Raw genomic sequence first — 17,410 nt, 5'->3', positions numbered from 1 at the left:
CACCGTCCCCGGCCCCGTGCACCCCTCCCTACCCCGTACACTGTCCCCAGCCCCGTGCGCCGTCCCACAGCCGGTGCAGCGTCCCCAGCCCCATGCATCGCTCCCTGCCCGGTGCACCCTCCCTTGCCCGGTGCACCGTCCCGCAGCCCCGTGCACTGTCCCGCAGCCCCGTGCATCGTCCCCAGCTCCGTGCACCGTCCCACAGCCGGTGCACCGTCCCCAGCCCCATGCATCGCTCCCTGCCCCGTGCACCGTCCCACAGCCGGTGCACCGTCCCCAGCCCCATGCATCGCTCCCTGCCCCGTGCACCGTCCCACAGCCGGTGCACCGTCCCCAGCCCCATGCATCGCTCCCTGCCCCGTGCACCGTCCCATAGCCGGTGCACCGTCCCCAGCCCCATGCATCGCTCCCTGCCCCATTCACCGTCTCACAGCCGGTGCACCGTCCCCAGCCCCATGCATCGCTCCCTGCCCCGTGCACCGTCCCACAGCCCCGTGCAGCGTCCCCAGCCCCGTGCACTGCTCCGCAGCCGGGGCGCCGGGCGCTGTCCCCAGCCCCGTGCATCGCTCCCTACCCCGTGCACCGTCCCACAGCCGGTGCACCGTCCCCAGCCCCATGCACCGCTCCCTGCCCCGTGCACCGTCCCACAGCCCCGTGCAGCGTCCCCAGCCCCATGCACCGCTCCCTGCCCCGTGCACCGTCCCACAGCCCCGTGCACCGTCCCCAGCCCCGTGCACCGTGCCGTACCCGGTGTGCGGTGCCCTGTCCCGTGCCGGAGCGCTGGAGGTGGAGCAGAGCGCGGTCGGTCCCGCGGGAGCTGAGCCGGCGGCGCGACCGGTGCTGATATAGGGCCGGGAGCTCGGGCTGACGTCAGCGCCGGGCACGCACCGGCCGACCGGGGGCGGGGGGGGGGGGGCGGCGGGGAGCGCGGAAGGGGCCCCGGGACGGCGGCGCCCCGGGGCCGGCCCTGCGCGCACCGGCAGAGGCTGCGGCGGCCGCGCCCGCCTTGCCGTTGCCGCCTGGCCCGGAGGGTGCGGGCCCCGCAGGTGCCGAGCTCCCGGGGGTGCCGCCCCGGCCCCCTGCACCGAGCGCACCCCCCCGTCGGGCGGCGGACACAGCCCGACGGTTCACTACAGCTGCACCCCCGGTACACGGAGCCGTCCACCCGTGCACCCCGGCCCCACTCACGGTGCACCCCATCTGCCCCCGGTGCACCCCTCCCGACCCCTTAGTTCACTGCGCAGCACCCCGGCCCCACCTCCGTGCACCCCTCCCGGCCCCCGGTGCACCTCATCCCCACCTCCGTGCACCCCCCCCGGCCCCCGGTGCACCCCATCTCTACCTTCGTGCACCCCCCGGCCCCCCGGTGCATCCCGGCCCCACCTCCGTGCACCTTTCCCGGCCCCCGGTGCACCCTATCTCCACCCTGGTGCATCCTCGCCCCCCCGCCCCGGTGCATCCCATCCTCGCCCTCGTGCACCTTTCCCGGCCCCCCCCTCGCCCGTGCACCCCATCCCCGCCCTCTTCCACCCCCCTGTCCCCCGGTGCACCCCATCTCCACCCTCGTGCACCCCCCGGTGCACCCCATCTCCACCCTCGTGCATCCTCGCCCTCCCCCGGTGCATCCCATCCTCGCCCTCGTGCACCTTTCCCGCCCCCCCCCCCCAGTGCACCCCCATCTCCACCCTCGTGCACCCCCGGCCCCCCGGTGCACCCCCTCCGCCCCCGGTTGGCCGCGCGGCCGCGCACCCCCACCCGCCGCGGTGCCACTGTCCGCGGTGCTGAAGCGGCAGCGGGGTGGGCGGGCCCGGCCAGGGCCGTGCGCCCGGGGCCCCCATCCCGTCCCGTCGCACCTCGTCCCATCTCGTCCCCTCCTGCCCCATCCCAGCCCATCCCGTCCTGCCCCATCCCGTCCCATCCCGTCCCGTCCCACCCCGTCCCATTCCACCTCGTCCCATCCCGTCCCATCCCATCCTGTCCCATCCCATCCCACCTCGTCCCATCCCATCTTGTCCTGTCCCATCCCATCCCATCTCGTCCTGTCTCGTTCCAGCCCATCTCATTCCACCTCGTCCTGTCCTGTCCCATCCCATCCCATCCCGTTCCGTCCCATCCCACCCAGTCCCATCCCATCTCGTCCCGTTCCACCCCGTCCTGCCCCATCCCATCCCATCCCATCTCGTTCCATCCTGTCCTGTCCCGTCCCATCCCATCCCATCCCACCCAGTCCCATCCCATCTCATCCTGTTCCACCCCATCCCATCCCACCCCATCCTGCCCCATCCCATCCCACCCCGTCCCGTCCCACCTCGTCCCATCCTGTCCCATCCCGTTTCATCCCATCCCACCCAGTCCCATCCCATCTCATCCTGTTCCACCCCGTCCTGCCCCATCCCATCCCATCCCATCTTGTCCCATCCCATCTCGTTCCATCCTGTCCTGTCCCGTCCCATCCCATCCCACCCAGTCCCATCCCATCTCATCCTGTTCCACCCCGTCCCATCCCACTCCATCCTGCCCCATCCCGTCCCACCCCACCTCGTCCCATCCTGTCCCATCCCATCTCATCCCGTTCCACCCCGTCCCATCCCACCCTGTCCTGTCCCATCCTGCACCGTCCCATCCTGCCCCGTCCCATCCCATTCCGCCACACCGGCCCGGGCTGGCAGCTTGGGGCTGCAGCGTGCCGGCCATGGGCTCCTCTGTGGGGCCCGGCCCGGGGGGGGGGGGGGCACTGTGCCCAGCTCCCGGGGGAGGCACCAGACTCAGCACGTGGCAGGTGGCAGCAGTGGGGACCATTCCTGGGGGATGACAGACCTCAGCCACCGGGCCTCCCAACACGGGACAGCTACGGGTCAGGCACATGCGACCCGGCGAGCAGCTCTCCCACCCAGGCCAGTGCGGCCCAGCCAGGTGGCACCGTGCCCCTGGCAGCGCTCACAGGTGTGGAGGTCAAACTGCCACGCGCTCTGAGGGCCAAGCTCTGCAGACAGCCCAAAACAGCAAGGAAGCACCACTAGCCAAATAGCTGTGACTCATAGTGCGAAGGCACCGCGAGCCCACGGTGCTGCTGGTGCATGCAGGATGTTCCAGCTCTGGGCACCAGCCACTGCTGCCAAGAGGCAAGGGTGGTTGCTGGTGCACTGCACGGCTCTTGCAGGCCCTTGAACGCTGTGGCCCTCCCTGCAGCCCTGAACTTTGGCCTCGTGGCACTTTGTGGCCAAGGGGAACCACTTTGCCACCAGCTCCAATGCCAGTGCTAAGATGGGCTCTAAGTGGGGTCTTTTCACAGTGCAGACCTTTTGCAGAGCCTGGGGCAGTGGTTCACCCTGGCCGTAGCACCGCGTTTCCCACATACAGCTGTGCAGATGCAGTGGGGCACCATCCTGCCCACAGCGAGGCAGCGCACAGCACCATATGGCCCCCGACACGGAGCTGGCGTGAAGCCTGGCACCGCCTTTCCCGCAGCTCTGGTGCAGAGCCCAGCAGGGCCCGGGCCGACGCTCCCAACGCCTTTGCAGTCCTGCCTTGGCAGGGCTGGTGGTCCCAGGCACAACTGCCCAGCTCGTGCCGTGCTTGTAGCTCGCTCCCAGGGACCGCGCCAGGCCCTTCCTGCTGCCCCAGGCACAGCCGCAGGCTGCACACTCCTGTCTGCAGCCCCTGACCGCTGCTCAACATGACCCCCCCCCCCCCCAGTGGGCCCAGGATGAGGGGCCCTAACGTGTCCAACCACCTGGGCACGAGGAGGGTGTTTCTCTGCCAGGGCTATCATGGGGGCAGGTGGGGGGGGTGCTAGGTTGCTGGGCCAAGGGGGCTGCTGCAGCTCCGGGGCTGCGCAGCGCGTGCTGAGCCGGCGGCAGTGTGGGCAGGCGGCTGCTGCACGAGGCTCTGGGCGGTGGTGGCCGGCTGGGCAGGCGGTGCTCGGTGGCTGGACAGGCAGTCCTGGAGCTGGAGCCTCTCTGTGGCCCCTCAGGCACTGAAGGACCTGCAGATAGGAGGGCTCTGTGGACCCCGGCCCTGCGCAGGGTGCACTGTGCAGGTCTCATCTCTCACACGCATTGCTTTGGGCCTATCTGCTTGACCTCCATCTGCCATAGTCTGGACCAGCCCCTTGGTCCAGCTGCAGTCCTCCAGCGCCAGCCTTGCCGGCTTGTGTCCGACTGTTAAGTTCACTGCTGCCTGTGCTCCAGCAAGAAATGCCCCACGGCCGCTGCCGCGCTCTTCGCAGCAAGCCTGGGTTGCAGCCGTGCAGGATGGCTGTGGCAGCCACCACCCTGCCAAGGGGCTCCGCTGTGTCACCCTTGTCACCCTTGTGGGAAGGTCCAGAGTGTGAAAGGGCTGGCATGGAAAAAGGCGCCTTGCTGGGCCTGGAAGGAGGCTGCCGGGAGCAGGGAAGACAGTGCTCTCCTGTCAGCTAATGCTGCGACTGCGGCCGGTTGGCACGGCCCATACCTGGTGCCAGCTGCCTCCAGCACTGCCCAGCGGGTCAGAGCCTCAGGCTCCAGGGTAAGACTAACCACTGTGGTCCTGCTCTGCTCTGCTCCCAGAGACCCGGCTCAGGATGCGTCAGGCTAAAGAGCCCAGGAGAGGCCGGGCAGGAGCTGTGTGAGTCAGGTCACAGCCGCTGTGGGGCACGAGATGGGCCTCGCCACAAGGCAGCAACGCTGGGCAGCTTCGCAGGCCTCTTGGCAGCCAGGACAAGGCTTGTCTCAGGGCCGAGGCCCTGGCAGAGGTTCATAAACTCAGTTGTCACAAGAATCGATAGGGAACAACCCCGTTTATTGAGTGCTCCAACCGCCAGCAGCAGACTCACAAAGAAAAAATCTATTTTCACTGCAAAGCATAACCGGACTGTGGTGCTCACCGCTGCAGGACTGCAGAGGCCAGGGCAGACCGGACAGCCAGCTCCTCGGCAGCATTAACCCCGGCTCTGAGCCGTGACACCGAGCTCAGGCCATGCCTAACCCATGGCACATGCCAGGCAGCTGCACCAGGCGCGCAGTGCTCCCACTCCTCGCCCTCTCCCGGGATCTGCCACTGGAAAAGGACAGACCACCCCCGCAGGGCAGAAACACCCCAGGCGTGTGGGGCCAGGGGCTGGGGAGGGGAGTGAGCAAGAAGGAGGGAGAAATGCCTCGAGGGGCAGAGCTGCCCCCTGGCACCAGCAGGATCCAGGAGCAGCCAGGCCATGCTGGGCCTGCACAGGCAGGGATGGGAAGCTCCCTGGGCTGGTGCTGTGCAGGGTTTGGGGGCCAGCCTCCAAGACGGCAGGAAGGCAGGAGGCTTCGGGGGCTCCTGCCCTAGTGAGGGTTAGACACCAGGCTCAGCTCCACTCGACGCGAGCCTCGTGGCTCTGCTTGGGGAGTGGCCTTGCCCGCTGTGGGAGCAGTCCCCAGTGCTCGGCCACCCCGGCCTGCCCGCGCTGAGCTGCCTGTGGCTGGGGTGAGGGCAGAGAGCAGCGAGGACCCTGCGGCTCGAGGGCAGCAGGTGGCAGCAGGGGGCACCCGACTCAGCCCAGGGCACCACGCTGCTCTCGGGGCCAGCGCCCAGGCCCACAGCAGCCCCTGGCACTGGCCTGGCTTGGGGCAGACAAGGCTCCAGCTTTACTTCCCTATGTCCTGAGAACAGTAGCAGCTGGAGTGGCAGGAGATGGGGGCTCCTGAGGAGAGAGCTGCACAGATGCTGCCCAGCACGCTGGGCGGCCGGATCCCCCACCCCCATCTCTGGCCTAGGGGCACCTGTTTCGAAGGCTCTGGATGCAGCGCAGAGTCAGACAACACATGGGGAGACGGGACAGTCACAGGAGGGGGGTCTCTCCTCTCACATCCGATTTGCTTTCCAGGAGAGGTAGCAGTTCCAGACAATGGCCACGCACTGGACAACAGCCAGCCTGGCGACAGAGAGGGACAGTATCAGCAGCCACAGCCACAGGGCTGGGGAGCCACGGGGCCGGGGCTGCGGCTATCTTACTACCTGTGGTTCAGAGGGACGAAGTAGAAGTTTGCAATTTGCACCGGTGGCCAGATCTGGAAAGAGAAAGAGGAACAGGGTGGAGAAGGACGCTGCGGCCAGGCATCCAGCCAACACCCCGCTGCCTGGCCCTGCCTCGGCAGGACCCCCACGCATTCAGGGCATTGAGCGGAGCCCGTGGCAGCCCCCCAGGCAGGGGGACAGGGCAGCCTGGCCCTGCGGAGCGCAGAGCAGGGCGGCAGCAGGGCACGCACCGGGAACCCTGGGCGCAGACACACACGCACAGGGCTGACTTCGGCTCCTGCTGGCGCCAGCACTTACGCAGTAGTTGGTGAGCAGGGCGTCCACGTAGTCCTGAGGAGACAGGGAAACTGTGAGCGTGCCACCCAGCTCCCGCAGGCATCCCAGCCCTGCCCAACACGCCTAGCCCACGGTCCTGACAGCGGCGGCTGTTCCACAGGCTCAGGGAGGCCCCGGCTGCCGCGGGGCAAAGGCTGGGATCGCAGGTGAGGGTGGCAGAACCCGCTGGCAGCACTGGCACAGGAAGGTCTCTGACGAGCTGGTTGCACCCCGAGGCAGAGGGACACTGGGCTGCAGGCAGGCACGGGGAGCAAGCAGAGTGGCACCGTCCCCCTGCCATGGGCACCTTGAACTCCATGGCTGCTCCGACTGGGTATTGAGCGGTTCCTCTCCTCCCTCTCCACCTCCTGCCTGCGCCTTTCCTGATAACATGCCCGTTGGGGCCGGGAGAGGGGAGGCAGGGATGGGAGGGCTGGCCACGGCGGCTCTGTCCCCAAGAGCCCGTCCCACACCAGATGTGGCCCACGCTGCCACAGCCAGGCCACCATGTCTCACTCAGCCTGGGCTGGCTGCAGCATGAGGGGAAAGCAGGGGGCAGGCGTGGGGCAGAATAAGGTGCTGCAAGGGCAGAAGGTGAGCCAGGACCTCTGCAGCAGCTTTGGGCACAGGGGGCAAGGCAGGAAGCACTCAGCTCCTCCCCTGGGCACTGGCCTGCCACAAGCCCTGGCCCAGCTCTGCAAGGCCTGCGTCCCCCAAACACCTTCCCAGGCACCATGGGGGCAGAGATGGGTAGCGGCACCGGGGTTGGAGCAGCCAGGCTGAGCACCCCATGGGCTGCCCCTGTCCTTGTGACACACCTGCAGATGGGCTGCGGCCCTGTCCCATGGCAGCAGGACAAGTCCCCCTCCATCCCAGCCTGGCCGTGACTCAGCCAGGAGTCCAGCCCTCCTCCAATGCTGGCTGGCAGCCCAGAACGGGAAGAGCGGGCACAGGGGTGATGGATGCTCCGGTGACGCTTCCGCTATGTGGAGAGGGAAGGATGTGCCCCAAGCCAGGGGTGAAGGTGGCTGCAAGCAGGTGCTGTTTGGCCCTAGCCCAGCACAGTCACCTCCCAAGGCAGAGCACCGGCCCCTGCACCCATCTGCCAGGGGGCAGCCACAGCTTGAAGGAATCACCCACTGCACATGTTGTGAGCCCTCTGGTGCTCAGGCTCCAGCCCATTTAGCAGGCATATGGCAAGGCAAGATATACAGCAGGACCTGCCTGAGACACAGCTGGGGTGGACAGGAACGCTTGGGGGTGCTGCCTGTGCCGACTGCCTGGCTCCATGCAGGCTGCGAGCACGAGTGGGGCATCCTGGAATACCTCACGGTTGCTGCAAGCAAGACTCTCAGCAAAGCCGGGGGAAGGAAAAGGGGTAATTTAGTCCTCCTGCCAAGGTCTGCTCCCTGCGCTCCAGGGCAGGCACTAAGGGCAGGGGAGGCCTCTGCTAGCGTGTGCCTGAAGCCTTGTGGGCAGCTGGTTGGTGCGTGGCAGGGTGGGAGCAGCCACGCAGAGAAACACATGCTGGGCAACCACCCACGGGGCTGTGCCGAGACCCCAGGCAGAGTTCCCTCCCCGAGGCCGGCGTGTGGCCCCGGCTCAGCCCCCAGGCTGGGGCAGCACCCCCAGCTCGCAGCCTGCAGGAAGAGGGCCAGGCTGGGCTGGGCAGCCCTTCACACACCGGCCCTGGCTATGGCCCAAGGCAGCCATCCACGTGCCAGAGTGGCTGTGCTCGGCACCCCACCAGGGCAGACGCTGACCAGCCCTCCGGCGCAACTTGCCGTGGTGCAAGCAGACCTCAGCCTGCGGCGAGTGGTCGCCCCCTCCCTGGTGACTCACCCTCAGGAGCTGCTGTCTCAGCTACTTGTGTTTGTTTCCAGCAATTGCTGCTAATGGGAACCATCACAGTAATGGCCCTGGGAGACGGCAGCCAGGAGGGACAGACATGCAAGGAGCTGGACCGCACCAGGCACCCAGCTGCCGGGCCGAGGCGGGACCCAAGCGAGCGGTGCTGCAGGGAGCAGCCCTGACACCACTTCCACGAGGGCCAGCAGCACCAGCAGACGTTGCCTCCAGGCTGTGGGATGCAGCACTGGGCCCAGCAGGACCGGCTGTGCAGCCCCTGGGCCCTGGCTGCAAGCGCAGCCTCCGAGCCTCTGCCCTGCAGTGGCCAGGGCAGCTGCCTCCCCGTCCCCAGGCCCTGGCGTGCCAGCAGAGGTGGCCCTGGGTTTGGGTCTCAGGCTGCACAGCAGCTTGGAGCAGCCAGTCTGAGGACGGAAAAGCGCGATGGGAGAGTTGTGACAGGAGACGTGCAGTCAGTGCTGGGAGGGGGTAAGGCCTAGGCATGGGCATGGCCACTGTCCCAAACAGGAGCAGCCTGCAGCACTGACGCGCCAGCGGGGCTACCAAGATGTCCTGGCTGCCCCTGCACCAGCCTTGGACAGCCCCGCACCACCCCAGGGAGGCAGCACTCACCTGCTGGATCTTGGACCAGTTTTCCTGCACTGACAGACCATTCATTGCCCCGGCGATGGCAAGGAAGCAGCCAAGGAAGCACGGTGCAAAGCCCCCCTGTAAGAGAGGAGTTGGAGCCCCATGTCAGCCCCAGAGCCAGGCCAGCAGCGGGGCGATAGGGGAGCGCTTGGCACGCAGGCACAAGGGCTACCTGCTGCACCTCTCCCCGCAGGCCCAGGCCAGCAGAGCGCAGGCCCAGCTTGCCCAATGCCCCGGGGCTGCTCTCGGCCTGCAGACCTCATGCTGGGCCCCCAGCACAGAGCCAAACGGGAAAGGGCTGGTGGGCGTGGGGGAGCCACAAATCTGGAGCAGTTCAAGACCAGGCTAAGGATGTCTCCCCCCCCCAACCCCAACAACCTGCCAGCCCCATCCCTCCACCAGCTCAGGGCTGGCTGCCAGGCAGGAGCCAGGGCAGCACCGTGTCTCCTCCTCCAGGGCCCACGCACAGTGGCAGGCACCAAAGCAGCAAGGACATCAGGGATGGCACTGCCAAATCTCCCTTACTCCTGGTCACAGGACGCATAAGGCAGCTCTGCACAGCAATGGCATCAGTAGCTGCAGGAAAAGGGTGAAACACGGACGCTACAGCTCTCATGAGAGCAACTGGCTGGCCAGGGGTGCCCCACAGAGACACTCCGGGCTGCAGGGTTGAGATTAGCATCTGCCCGATGCCCCAAAGGCTGCATGGTGCAGCCCCATAACTGCGTGGAGCAGCTCCTGGGCACCATTCCCTGCCCAGGAGCTGCTGCGCTAAGCGGGGGGCGGGGGGGAGGTCTCAGAGCAGGACAGACACCTCCCTGCAGCCAGGCGGCTGTGCCTTCCTGCCGTGTTCCCGCTGCACGAGTCCCGCGCAGAAACCCAGCACCCACACAGCACTGACCTGATCCAGAAGCATCTTCCTCACGGCCACGGCCTTTGTGGCTCCTGGGATGAGCCGATCCAGGACCTTGTACCAGCTGCCCAGGACAGGGCCCTGCAGGAGCCAGATGGTGAGGGGAGGGCCTGGCTGGTCTGGGCCATGGGGGGCAGGGCTGGGGGTCTCGGGAGCCCTGTGGCACTGGGGCAGAGGGACTTGGGGCCTGCCCTGCTCCCCCCCCCGGACAGTGCAGGCTCTCCACCAGGGCCTCTGCCTGCCATGGGGGCGCCCAGCCTTGCCCTGCTTGGGGATGGATGTGGGGACACTGCAGCCTCACTCCCCTGCCGGCCCCGGCAGCCTCCCCTGCCCTTCCTAGAGCAGCTGCACAGCGTTGGCTGCACCCGACCCAGACCGCGACCGCACGCGCACCGCCACAGCTGGGCGTTGGGGCTTTGCACTTCCTTCAGTCCAGCCTTGGATTGCACTTGCGATCCAGCAATTGCACTTGCAATCCAGCCTTGCCTCACGCAGGGCAGCGGGACACTTTTGCACGCCTGCCTGCAGCCACCCTCAGGCCAGGTAAACCTCCGCAGGGTGCAGGGGCAGGGAGCTCCTCGGGAGGACCCAGCTCTGCACGTAGCTGCAGGAGGTGGCGCTGGCAAAGCCCAGCCTTCGCCTGGGCACCGAGGCTTCGTGCCCCTGGCCAAAACAGCCCTCTGGACACGTGGCTCTGGGTCACATCGCTGCATGTGCAGCAGTGCTGGGGACAAGGGCAAGCCCCCCCAGGCCCACTACACACCTGGCACTCACCACAAAGCAGAAGCCGATGGCTGTCATCTTCACGGTGCGGCGGCCCTGGTGCCCACGCAGCCCCCTCCGCTCCACCAGCTGCTGCGCGATCACGTCGCCAGCTCCCATGAGGGCCCCTGCGACCAGCACAGCCTGCTGAGACACCCGCCGCACGCCAGGGCAGGGCAGGACAAGGCACCGGCGTGCCTCTGGGGCAGCCCCGTGCTCCTGCCAGGGCTCTGCCCTGAGCCACCTCCACCCCACGGCTCCAGCAAAGGCCCGAGCCCGCACTGACCCACTCGGGTTCAGCCCCTGCTCCCCCCGCGGGCAGCAGCCCAGCACCCTGGGCCGCTCACAGGACGATGCAGCGTCTCCCGCCAGCACCGTGCCCAGCAGGGCACCTCCCCGCACCCCTCCGAGCTGACCTGTCACCGCTGCCCCACGCGCTCACACCAGCCCCTGCCTGGGCTGCTGCCCCCTTCTGCACTGCCCACCCCTGAGCTCAGCCCACGTGTCCCCTGAGCCCCCTCCTCGAGTGCCGCCCAAGGTCAGTGCAAATTCAGCCCGTGGTGTTTCCTCTCCCTGGAAAGCCAAACCCTGCCTGTGCCCGCCGGGCTGCTCAGCAGCATCACCAGCCCGAGAGCCAGGTGAGGCTCGCTCGGCTGCAGGACCGGCCCCAGATTCTCTGCTCCTTGGCCCTTGGCACAGCTCCAGGCCCTGTTTCCGTATCAGTGTGCAGGACCTTTCGCCGCGTCCTCGCGTTCTCTGCAGGGTCCAGCTCAGCTGGGCTTTTGGCAGCTCTTGCTCTCTCCTACACCCTTGACCTCTTCGACGCAACTCCGTTGGCTCAGTGCTCCTTCTTCTCTGCTTTACAGGCTCCCTGTTTATTCCTAGCCTTCCTCGCAAGACAGTTCCCAGGCAGGTCTCCAGTGCCCTTCGCTCCTGTTCCCTTCTTGGACAGAAACCCCATGCCCTCACCAGGAACGCCGGCCCCGGTGTCCTGTCCCTCCATCCAGCATCGCCTGCCTGCGTCCCCGAATGAGCTGCTCGCTCGGCCTGGGCAGGACCAGATGTGGCTGGGCCACTCTCCATGCGGTTCCTCACTGCTTGCCCAGCCGAGGACGCTCAGTGCACATGCAGCCCACGGCCACTGTCCCCAGGAACGTCTGGGACCCGCCACTGGGCCCAGCACCTGCTCCATCGAGTGGATCCTAGCCAAGCCCAACGCAGTCTCGGACCCAGGACCACTACAGGGGACATACCTGCAGCCCCTCTGCGCCCCATGGCCCGAAGGCGTTTGTCTGGGGGCACCATTTCCCAGGCCAGCACCCTGACCCCCCGCCACCGCGGCCCAGCACGACCCTCCCGCACGGGTCAGGTCGCAGCACAGCCCCTGGGAAGCTGAGAAACCACAGAGGGCCTGGACACAGCCCAGCGAGAGCTGCAATAGCCAGAAGAGCCAGCATGGGCCAGCAGAGCCTGGACACAGTCCAGGAGGCCGGGCAGGAGCCAGGGCCCCAGCCAAGGCCAGCAAGACCTGGACGTGCCCCAGCAAGGCCAGGAGGGCCGGCCCGGGCCGGCGCAGCCCCACAGAGCTGGCTCGCCCCAGCAGCGTCTCCCACCAGCACGTCACCGAGCGCCGGTGCCTGCCTCTTGCCCGGGCTGCCTCAGCGCAGCGCCCAGAGGTGCTGCCTTGCCACTCGGCGCCGAAAGCTCGACCCCCCCCGCCCGACGGCTCACTGCTCCTCCTGCTGCTCCACTGCTCCCTTCCCACCCGCGGCTGCGGCTCCTGGGGCCGGCTGAGCCCACGTCCTGCCCAGCCCCAAGCCACGCTGCACAAGGGGCTCTGCGCCCCCAGCGGCGCACCACCGAGCCCCCAGTCGGGCTGCAGCTACAGCACAGTCAGCGATGCAGCCCCAGCTCCCTCTCCCACCACGGACCAAAGCGGCCCCTGGGGCCAAGGCTCTGCCCAGGGCCCTGGAGAGCCAGCATGGGCCCCGCAGCACCGGAGCAGGGGGCCTGGAGGAGCCTCCGCGTGGGGAGGCCCAGGTGCCTGGTGAGCCAGCGCGGGGGCAGGCAGCCCAGCTGGGGACACAGCGCTCCCAAGGGTGCAGAGCTAAACTCGGGGGCAGGATGGGGCACGAAGCCCACAGCTGGGGTCACAGCGCCTGCCCAGCACCCTCATCGGCTCCGCTTCTCCCTCGCAGAGGGCCTGGTGGGGAAGGGCGTGTCGAGAGCCTCGAAAAGGAGGAAGCTTCAGCACTACTAGAGCCCGCAGTGGCAGGAGCAGCCCCTGCCTGCCCAGGGGCCGGAGCAGCGGCTGCAGCGGGCGAAGGCAGGCGAGGTCCCCAGGCCGCAAGGCAGGAGCGCTGGCCGCCTGCTCCCTGCGGGCAGCCTTCCCGCTCAGCGCAGGCGGGCTCCCCCCGCTCGGCGCTCATTGAGAAAGCGCAGCCAGCAGCACCGGCGTTACTCATTCACTGCCCAGGACTCTGGGCGCAGAGCCCAGGCGGGGCGCAGGCGGTGACGAAGCAGCGCCGGCGCTGGCAGGTGAGGACAGGCCTGTCTGCGCACCCCTCCCCGGGCCAAGGAGCGCAGCCGGATCGACCCCCCTCGCGATTACTTCACTCGCCCGGGGCTGGCGCCAGCGCTGCTCACCACCAGCTCAGCACCTTTCCAAGGGAGATGCCACACACGGCCCTGCCGCAACCCAGCGCGGGGCCAGAGCTTCCTGGGACTGTCCGGAGCGGCGTGCCCTGAGCTGCACCCCGTGCCTGACCTCACCGCTCCGCTGGGCCCAGCCCCAGGCCGGGAAGAGCTGGTGCGAAGGCCGCGTGCCGCAGCGCTGTGCCAGGCCGGGAGCTCCGGCACGCGGCCGGCAGATGGGCGAAGGCTCCTGCGCTCTGCCCGTGGCTGCCTGCGCCCCAGGCCCGGCGGGAGCCGCTGGCGACCCCAGGTGGCTGTGCGGGACACGCTCCCTGCCACGGCGCCGCAGGAACAGACGCGCGGGGAGGCAGGACCCGGGCCAGCCGCAGCGGCTCTGAGCCTGCTCCAGCCCTGCCTGCCCCGGGCCTTCTCGCCTGCTCTCGGAGCTATGGGGCAGCACCTGGCTCCCGGCCAGGCCAGGCCAAGCCTGGGGCTGCCTGGCTGATCCCACAGGCTGCCTCCCCCTGAGGCCAGAGGCCTTTGAAACAGGCCCAAGTCTAAGTAGGGCACACCGTCTGCATCCCCTGCCGGCCTCGCTGGCGGGCAGTTAGAGGCTGTACTGCTACTGCGGGAGTGCAGGACTGCTCTCCACAGGCAGAGCCAGCAAGGTCACTGCCACGGGCACGTGCTGCTGCCCGCTGCGCCCAGCCCCGCTGGCATCCTGGCCCGCGGCCCTGGACGCAGAAGGCAAAGCACAGCCCAGTGCCACGGCTCTCACGGCCAGGCGGGACAGCGATTCAGCAGGTGTGTGCTGCTGGAGGCACCAGGCGCAACAAACTGCCAGAAAACCACCCTGGCTCTGCCCCGGTCCACCTTCAGGCCTGCCCTGGGGGGGAGCCCTGGTGGGAGCCCCCCGAGTCCCGTTTGGCTCCAGGGAAACAGCAGCGCTCACCCCATGCCATGGCCCTGCTCGCAGCAGGGGTGGGCCTGGGCTGCCCCGTGCCAGCAGGGACACGGTTCCCAGCAGCGTCTCCAGACAGGTCCAGGCCCAAAGACGGAGCCTCTTCCTGATCGCGTGGGTCGATCCCAGACGAGCCCACCATGCAGAGGAGCCGTGCTGGACGGCCGTGTACCCAAACGGCATGGCCCTGCGCTCCCAAGGGCTGCAAGGCCTTGGCAAGGGGAGCCCCATGCTGCAGCGGCACCTCAGCACGGCAGGGCCAGGCTCTAACACAAAAACTGAGACCAAACTGCAGCTGGAGCAGCCCCATGGCTGCAGCCTGCACCAAACCCTGCTACAGCAACAGGCGACAGCAGCCCAGAGAGGCAGGGACTGGCCCTGGACAGACCTCCGGGCTCTGCCTTGGCCTGCCTCCAGGGAGGAAGCGGATGGATGTGTAGCTGTGCAACGCGGTGATACAGCAGGTGCCAGACAATAAATTCCATCAAATAAGATAAAAATAACGCAGGGAACAGTGAGGTGGCCTGGCAGCACCCCAGTGGTGTGGCAGGCAGGGGAACGTGCCGCCACCCCCGCAGGCAGCAGGGAGGGTGGCCAGCGGGTGCGCGCGGAGCAGAGCGCCCACGCCCCGCGGCATCGGGCAGCAGGGCAGCCCCCCTGCTCCTCACAGTCCGGCTCTTTTGGACGTTCTTGGTTGCCGACGACTTGTGAGCAGCACGCTCAGAGCTCGAGTGATCCCTATAGGGAGGGCTGCAGCCAGCGGGGGCATGGGACAGACAGCGGCATGCAGGGACCCAGCCTGCTCATGCAGCACAGCAGGACGGGCTTTCCCGTGAGCCAAGCCCCGGCCTACGACGAGCAGCACAACCTGGCTCCCAGGGGCGGCAGGGGAAGCACAGACGCGCCCAGGAGAGCGAGCCCAGGGCCGGCGCAGGTAGGAGCATCCTCGCTCCCAGCAGTTTCCTACGCAGGGAGAGCGTCCTTGAGGCACCGGGAGCCATCTGCCAATGCCCAGGCAGATTCAGGGCACTCCCCCCCACCCCCTCAGCAGTCCTTTACGGAGATTAAATCATCTGTGTAGAGGGCCGCACGCGGCTCCAGGAGCTGTCGTCTGCGCCTCTGCGGAGGCAAGGCGCTCTCCTCAGGCAGCGCACGGCGCTTTCTGCACCTAGGCACGAGCCTCGGCCACAGCGCAGGCAAGCTGTCTGCCCCGAGAGCCTGTGCCGGGAAGAGGCTCAGGCCCCGCGCTGACCTGACTGTGCCCCGCCGCTGGCTCCCGCCCGGGCCGCGGCCGCGGGCTGCAGCCAGTTAAGTCCTCAGACAGCTACGTCTCAGCATCAACCCAGGGAGGATCGGGGCTTCCAAAACAGGACACCAGGGTGAGTCCTTGCACCTGGGGAGCCCCCACCCCCAGCCTGGGTCTCCTGCTCACTGCCCCTCGACAGCCCCCAGGGCAGTCCCCCGGCACAGATCCCCAGAACCCCTCGTCCGCCACGACCCGCCCAGGCCCCTGCCCGCCAGCCCTGGGGGCGGCAGCGCCTGCTGGCCGCGATCCGCCAGCTGGCGGTGGCACCGGGAACCCCCCACGGCCACCCCCCACTGCAGCGCTCCCCCTTGCTGCTGCCCTGGTCCCTGCTGGGCTGTGGGGCCCTGCACTACCGGAAGGGACAGGGCCCCATCTATGGGGTGGGATCCCACCTTATGGGGCAGGGTGGGGCCCAGGCCTCAGGACAAGTGGCCCCGCACCACAGCGTGAGGCAGGACAACAGGGAAGGGGTGGGGGCACGCAGCCCGTTCCACTGGGGGGCGCGAGGGGAAGGCGGTCAGACACAGGGCCCCGTGTTACCGGGGGGGGGACACAGGGCCCTGTGTTACCGGGGGGGGGAGGCACAGGGCCCACGTTATCAGAGACGAGGGGACACAAAGGTCCCATGTTATTGGGGGAGGTGACACATGGGGCCCATGTTAGTGGGGGGGGGGGGCAGACACAGGGTCTCACGTTAGTGGGGGGGGGGGGAAGGAGATACACGGGGCCCATGTCACTTGGGGGGGGGGAGGAGACACACGGGGCCCACGCCAATTGGGGGGGACACACGGGGCCCACGTTACCAGAGGGGGAGGGGACACACGGGGCCCACGTTACCGGGGGGGGGGGACACACGGGGCCCACGTTACCGGGGGGGGGAGGGGACACACGGGGCCCACGTCACTTGGGGGGGACACACGGGGCCCACGTTACCGGGGGGGGAGGGGACACACGGGGCCCACGTTACCGGGGGGGGGGGGGAGGGGACACACGGGGCCCACGTTACCGGGGGGGGGGGGGAGGGGACACACGGGGCCCACGTTACCGGGGGGGGGGGGGAGGGGACACACGGGGCCCACGTTACCGGGGGGGGGGGGGAGGGGACACACGGGGCCCACGTTACCGGGGGGGGGGGGAGGGGACACACGGGGCCCACGTTACCGGGGGGGGGGGGAGGGGACACACGGGGCCCACGTTACCGGGGGGGGGGGGAGGGGACACACGGGGCCCACGTTACCGGGGGGGGGGGGGAGGGGACACACGGGGCCCACGTTACCGGGGGGGGGGGGAGGAGACACACGGGGCCCACGTTACCGGGGGGGGGGGGGAAGGAGACACACGGGGCCCACGTTACCGGGGGGGGGGGGAGGAGACACACGGGGCCCACGTTACCGGGGGGGGGGGGAGGAGACACACGGGGCCCACGTTACCGGGGGGGGGGGGAGACGACACACGGGGCCCACGTTACCGGGGGGGGGGGGAGACACACGGGGCCCACGTTACCGGGGGGAGGGGGAGGAGACACACGGGGCCCACGTTACCGGGGGGAGGGGGAGGAGACACACGGGGCCCACGTTACCGGGGGGGGGGGAGGAGACACACGGGGCCCACGTTACCGGGGGGGGAGGGGACACACGGGGCCCACGTTACCGGGGGGGGGGAGGGGGCCCACGTTACCGGAGGGGGGAGGGGACACACGGGGCCCACGTCACTTGGGAGGGACACACGGGGCCCACGTTACCGGGGGGGGGGGACACACACGGGGCCCACGTTACCGGGGGGGGGGGGACACACGGGGCCCACGTTACCGGGGGGGACACAGGGCCCCGCCAGGCCTGCCCGGTGGCGGCCTCGGCCCTTACCGGCGGTGAGGGCCTGCGCGGCCCGCGGCCGCCGCGCCAGCAGCCGCCCGTAGCCCCTCCACAGAGCAGCCATAGCAGCGCGTCACCACGCGCGCCGCAGGCGCGGCCGGATGACGCAACCCCGCCCCGCGCCCCCCGCGGCGTCAGGGGGCGGGGCCGCGGCGGCG

General features: G+C 68.9%; 1 protein-coding gene across 7 annotated transcripts; it reads right to left on the bottom strand.

The window, feature by feature from the left end:
- Positions 1 to 4,758: 4,758 nt before the first annotated feature.
- Positions 4,759 to 17,383, bottom strand: MPV17 (mitochondrial inner membrane protein MPV17). 7 transcript variants are annotated; one of them, XR_011139931.1, is made up of 8 exons: positions 17,244 to 17,383; positions 10,493 to 10,608; positions 9,707 to 9,799; positions 8,788 to 8,883; positions 6,292 to 6,324; positions 5,974 to 6,026; positions 5,592 to 5,890; positions 4,759 to 5,467 (listed from the first exon to the last, which is right to left on the bottom strand). XR_011139931.1 is itself a non-coding variant. In XM_068936593.1 (7 exons), exons 1-7 carry the CDS (start codon positions 17,314 to 17,316, stop codon positions 5,821 to 5,823), a joined length of 534 nt encoding a protein of 177 aa, XP_068792694.1. In that variant the 5' UTR covers positions 17,317 to 17,383; the 3' UTR covers positions 4,759 to 5,820. The 7 variants fall into 7 exon arrangements, 5 of the variants coding, with proteins under 5 accessions (XP_068792694.1, XP_068792691.1, XP_068792693.1 ...); XR_011139930.1 differs by having other exon boundaries at positions 6,225 to 6,324; positions 17,244 to 17,380; XM_068936593.1 differs by having other exon boundaries at positions 4,759 to 5,890.
- Positions 17,384 to 17,410: the final 27 nt, after the last annotated feature.

Source organism: Struthio camelus, chromosome 3 (assembly GCF_040807025.1).
Source record: "Struthio camelus isolate bStrCam1 chromosome 3, bStrCam1.hap1, whole genome shotgun sequence".
NCBI lineage: Eukaryota > Metazoa > Chordata > Aves > Struthioniformes > Struthionidae > Struthio > Struthio camelus.
This window is presented reverse-complemented; position numbering and strand designations above follow the sequence as displayed.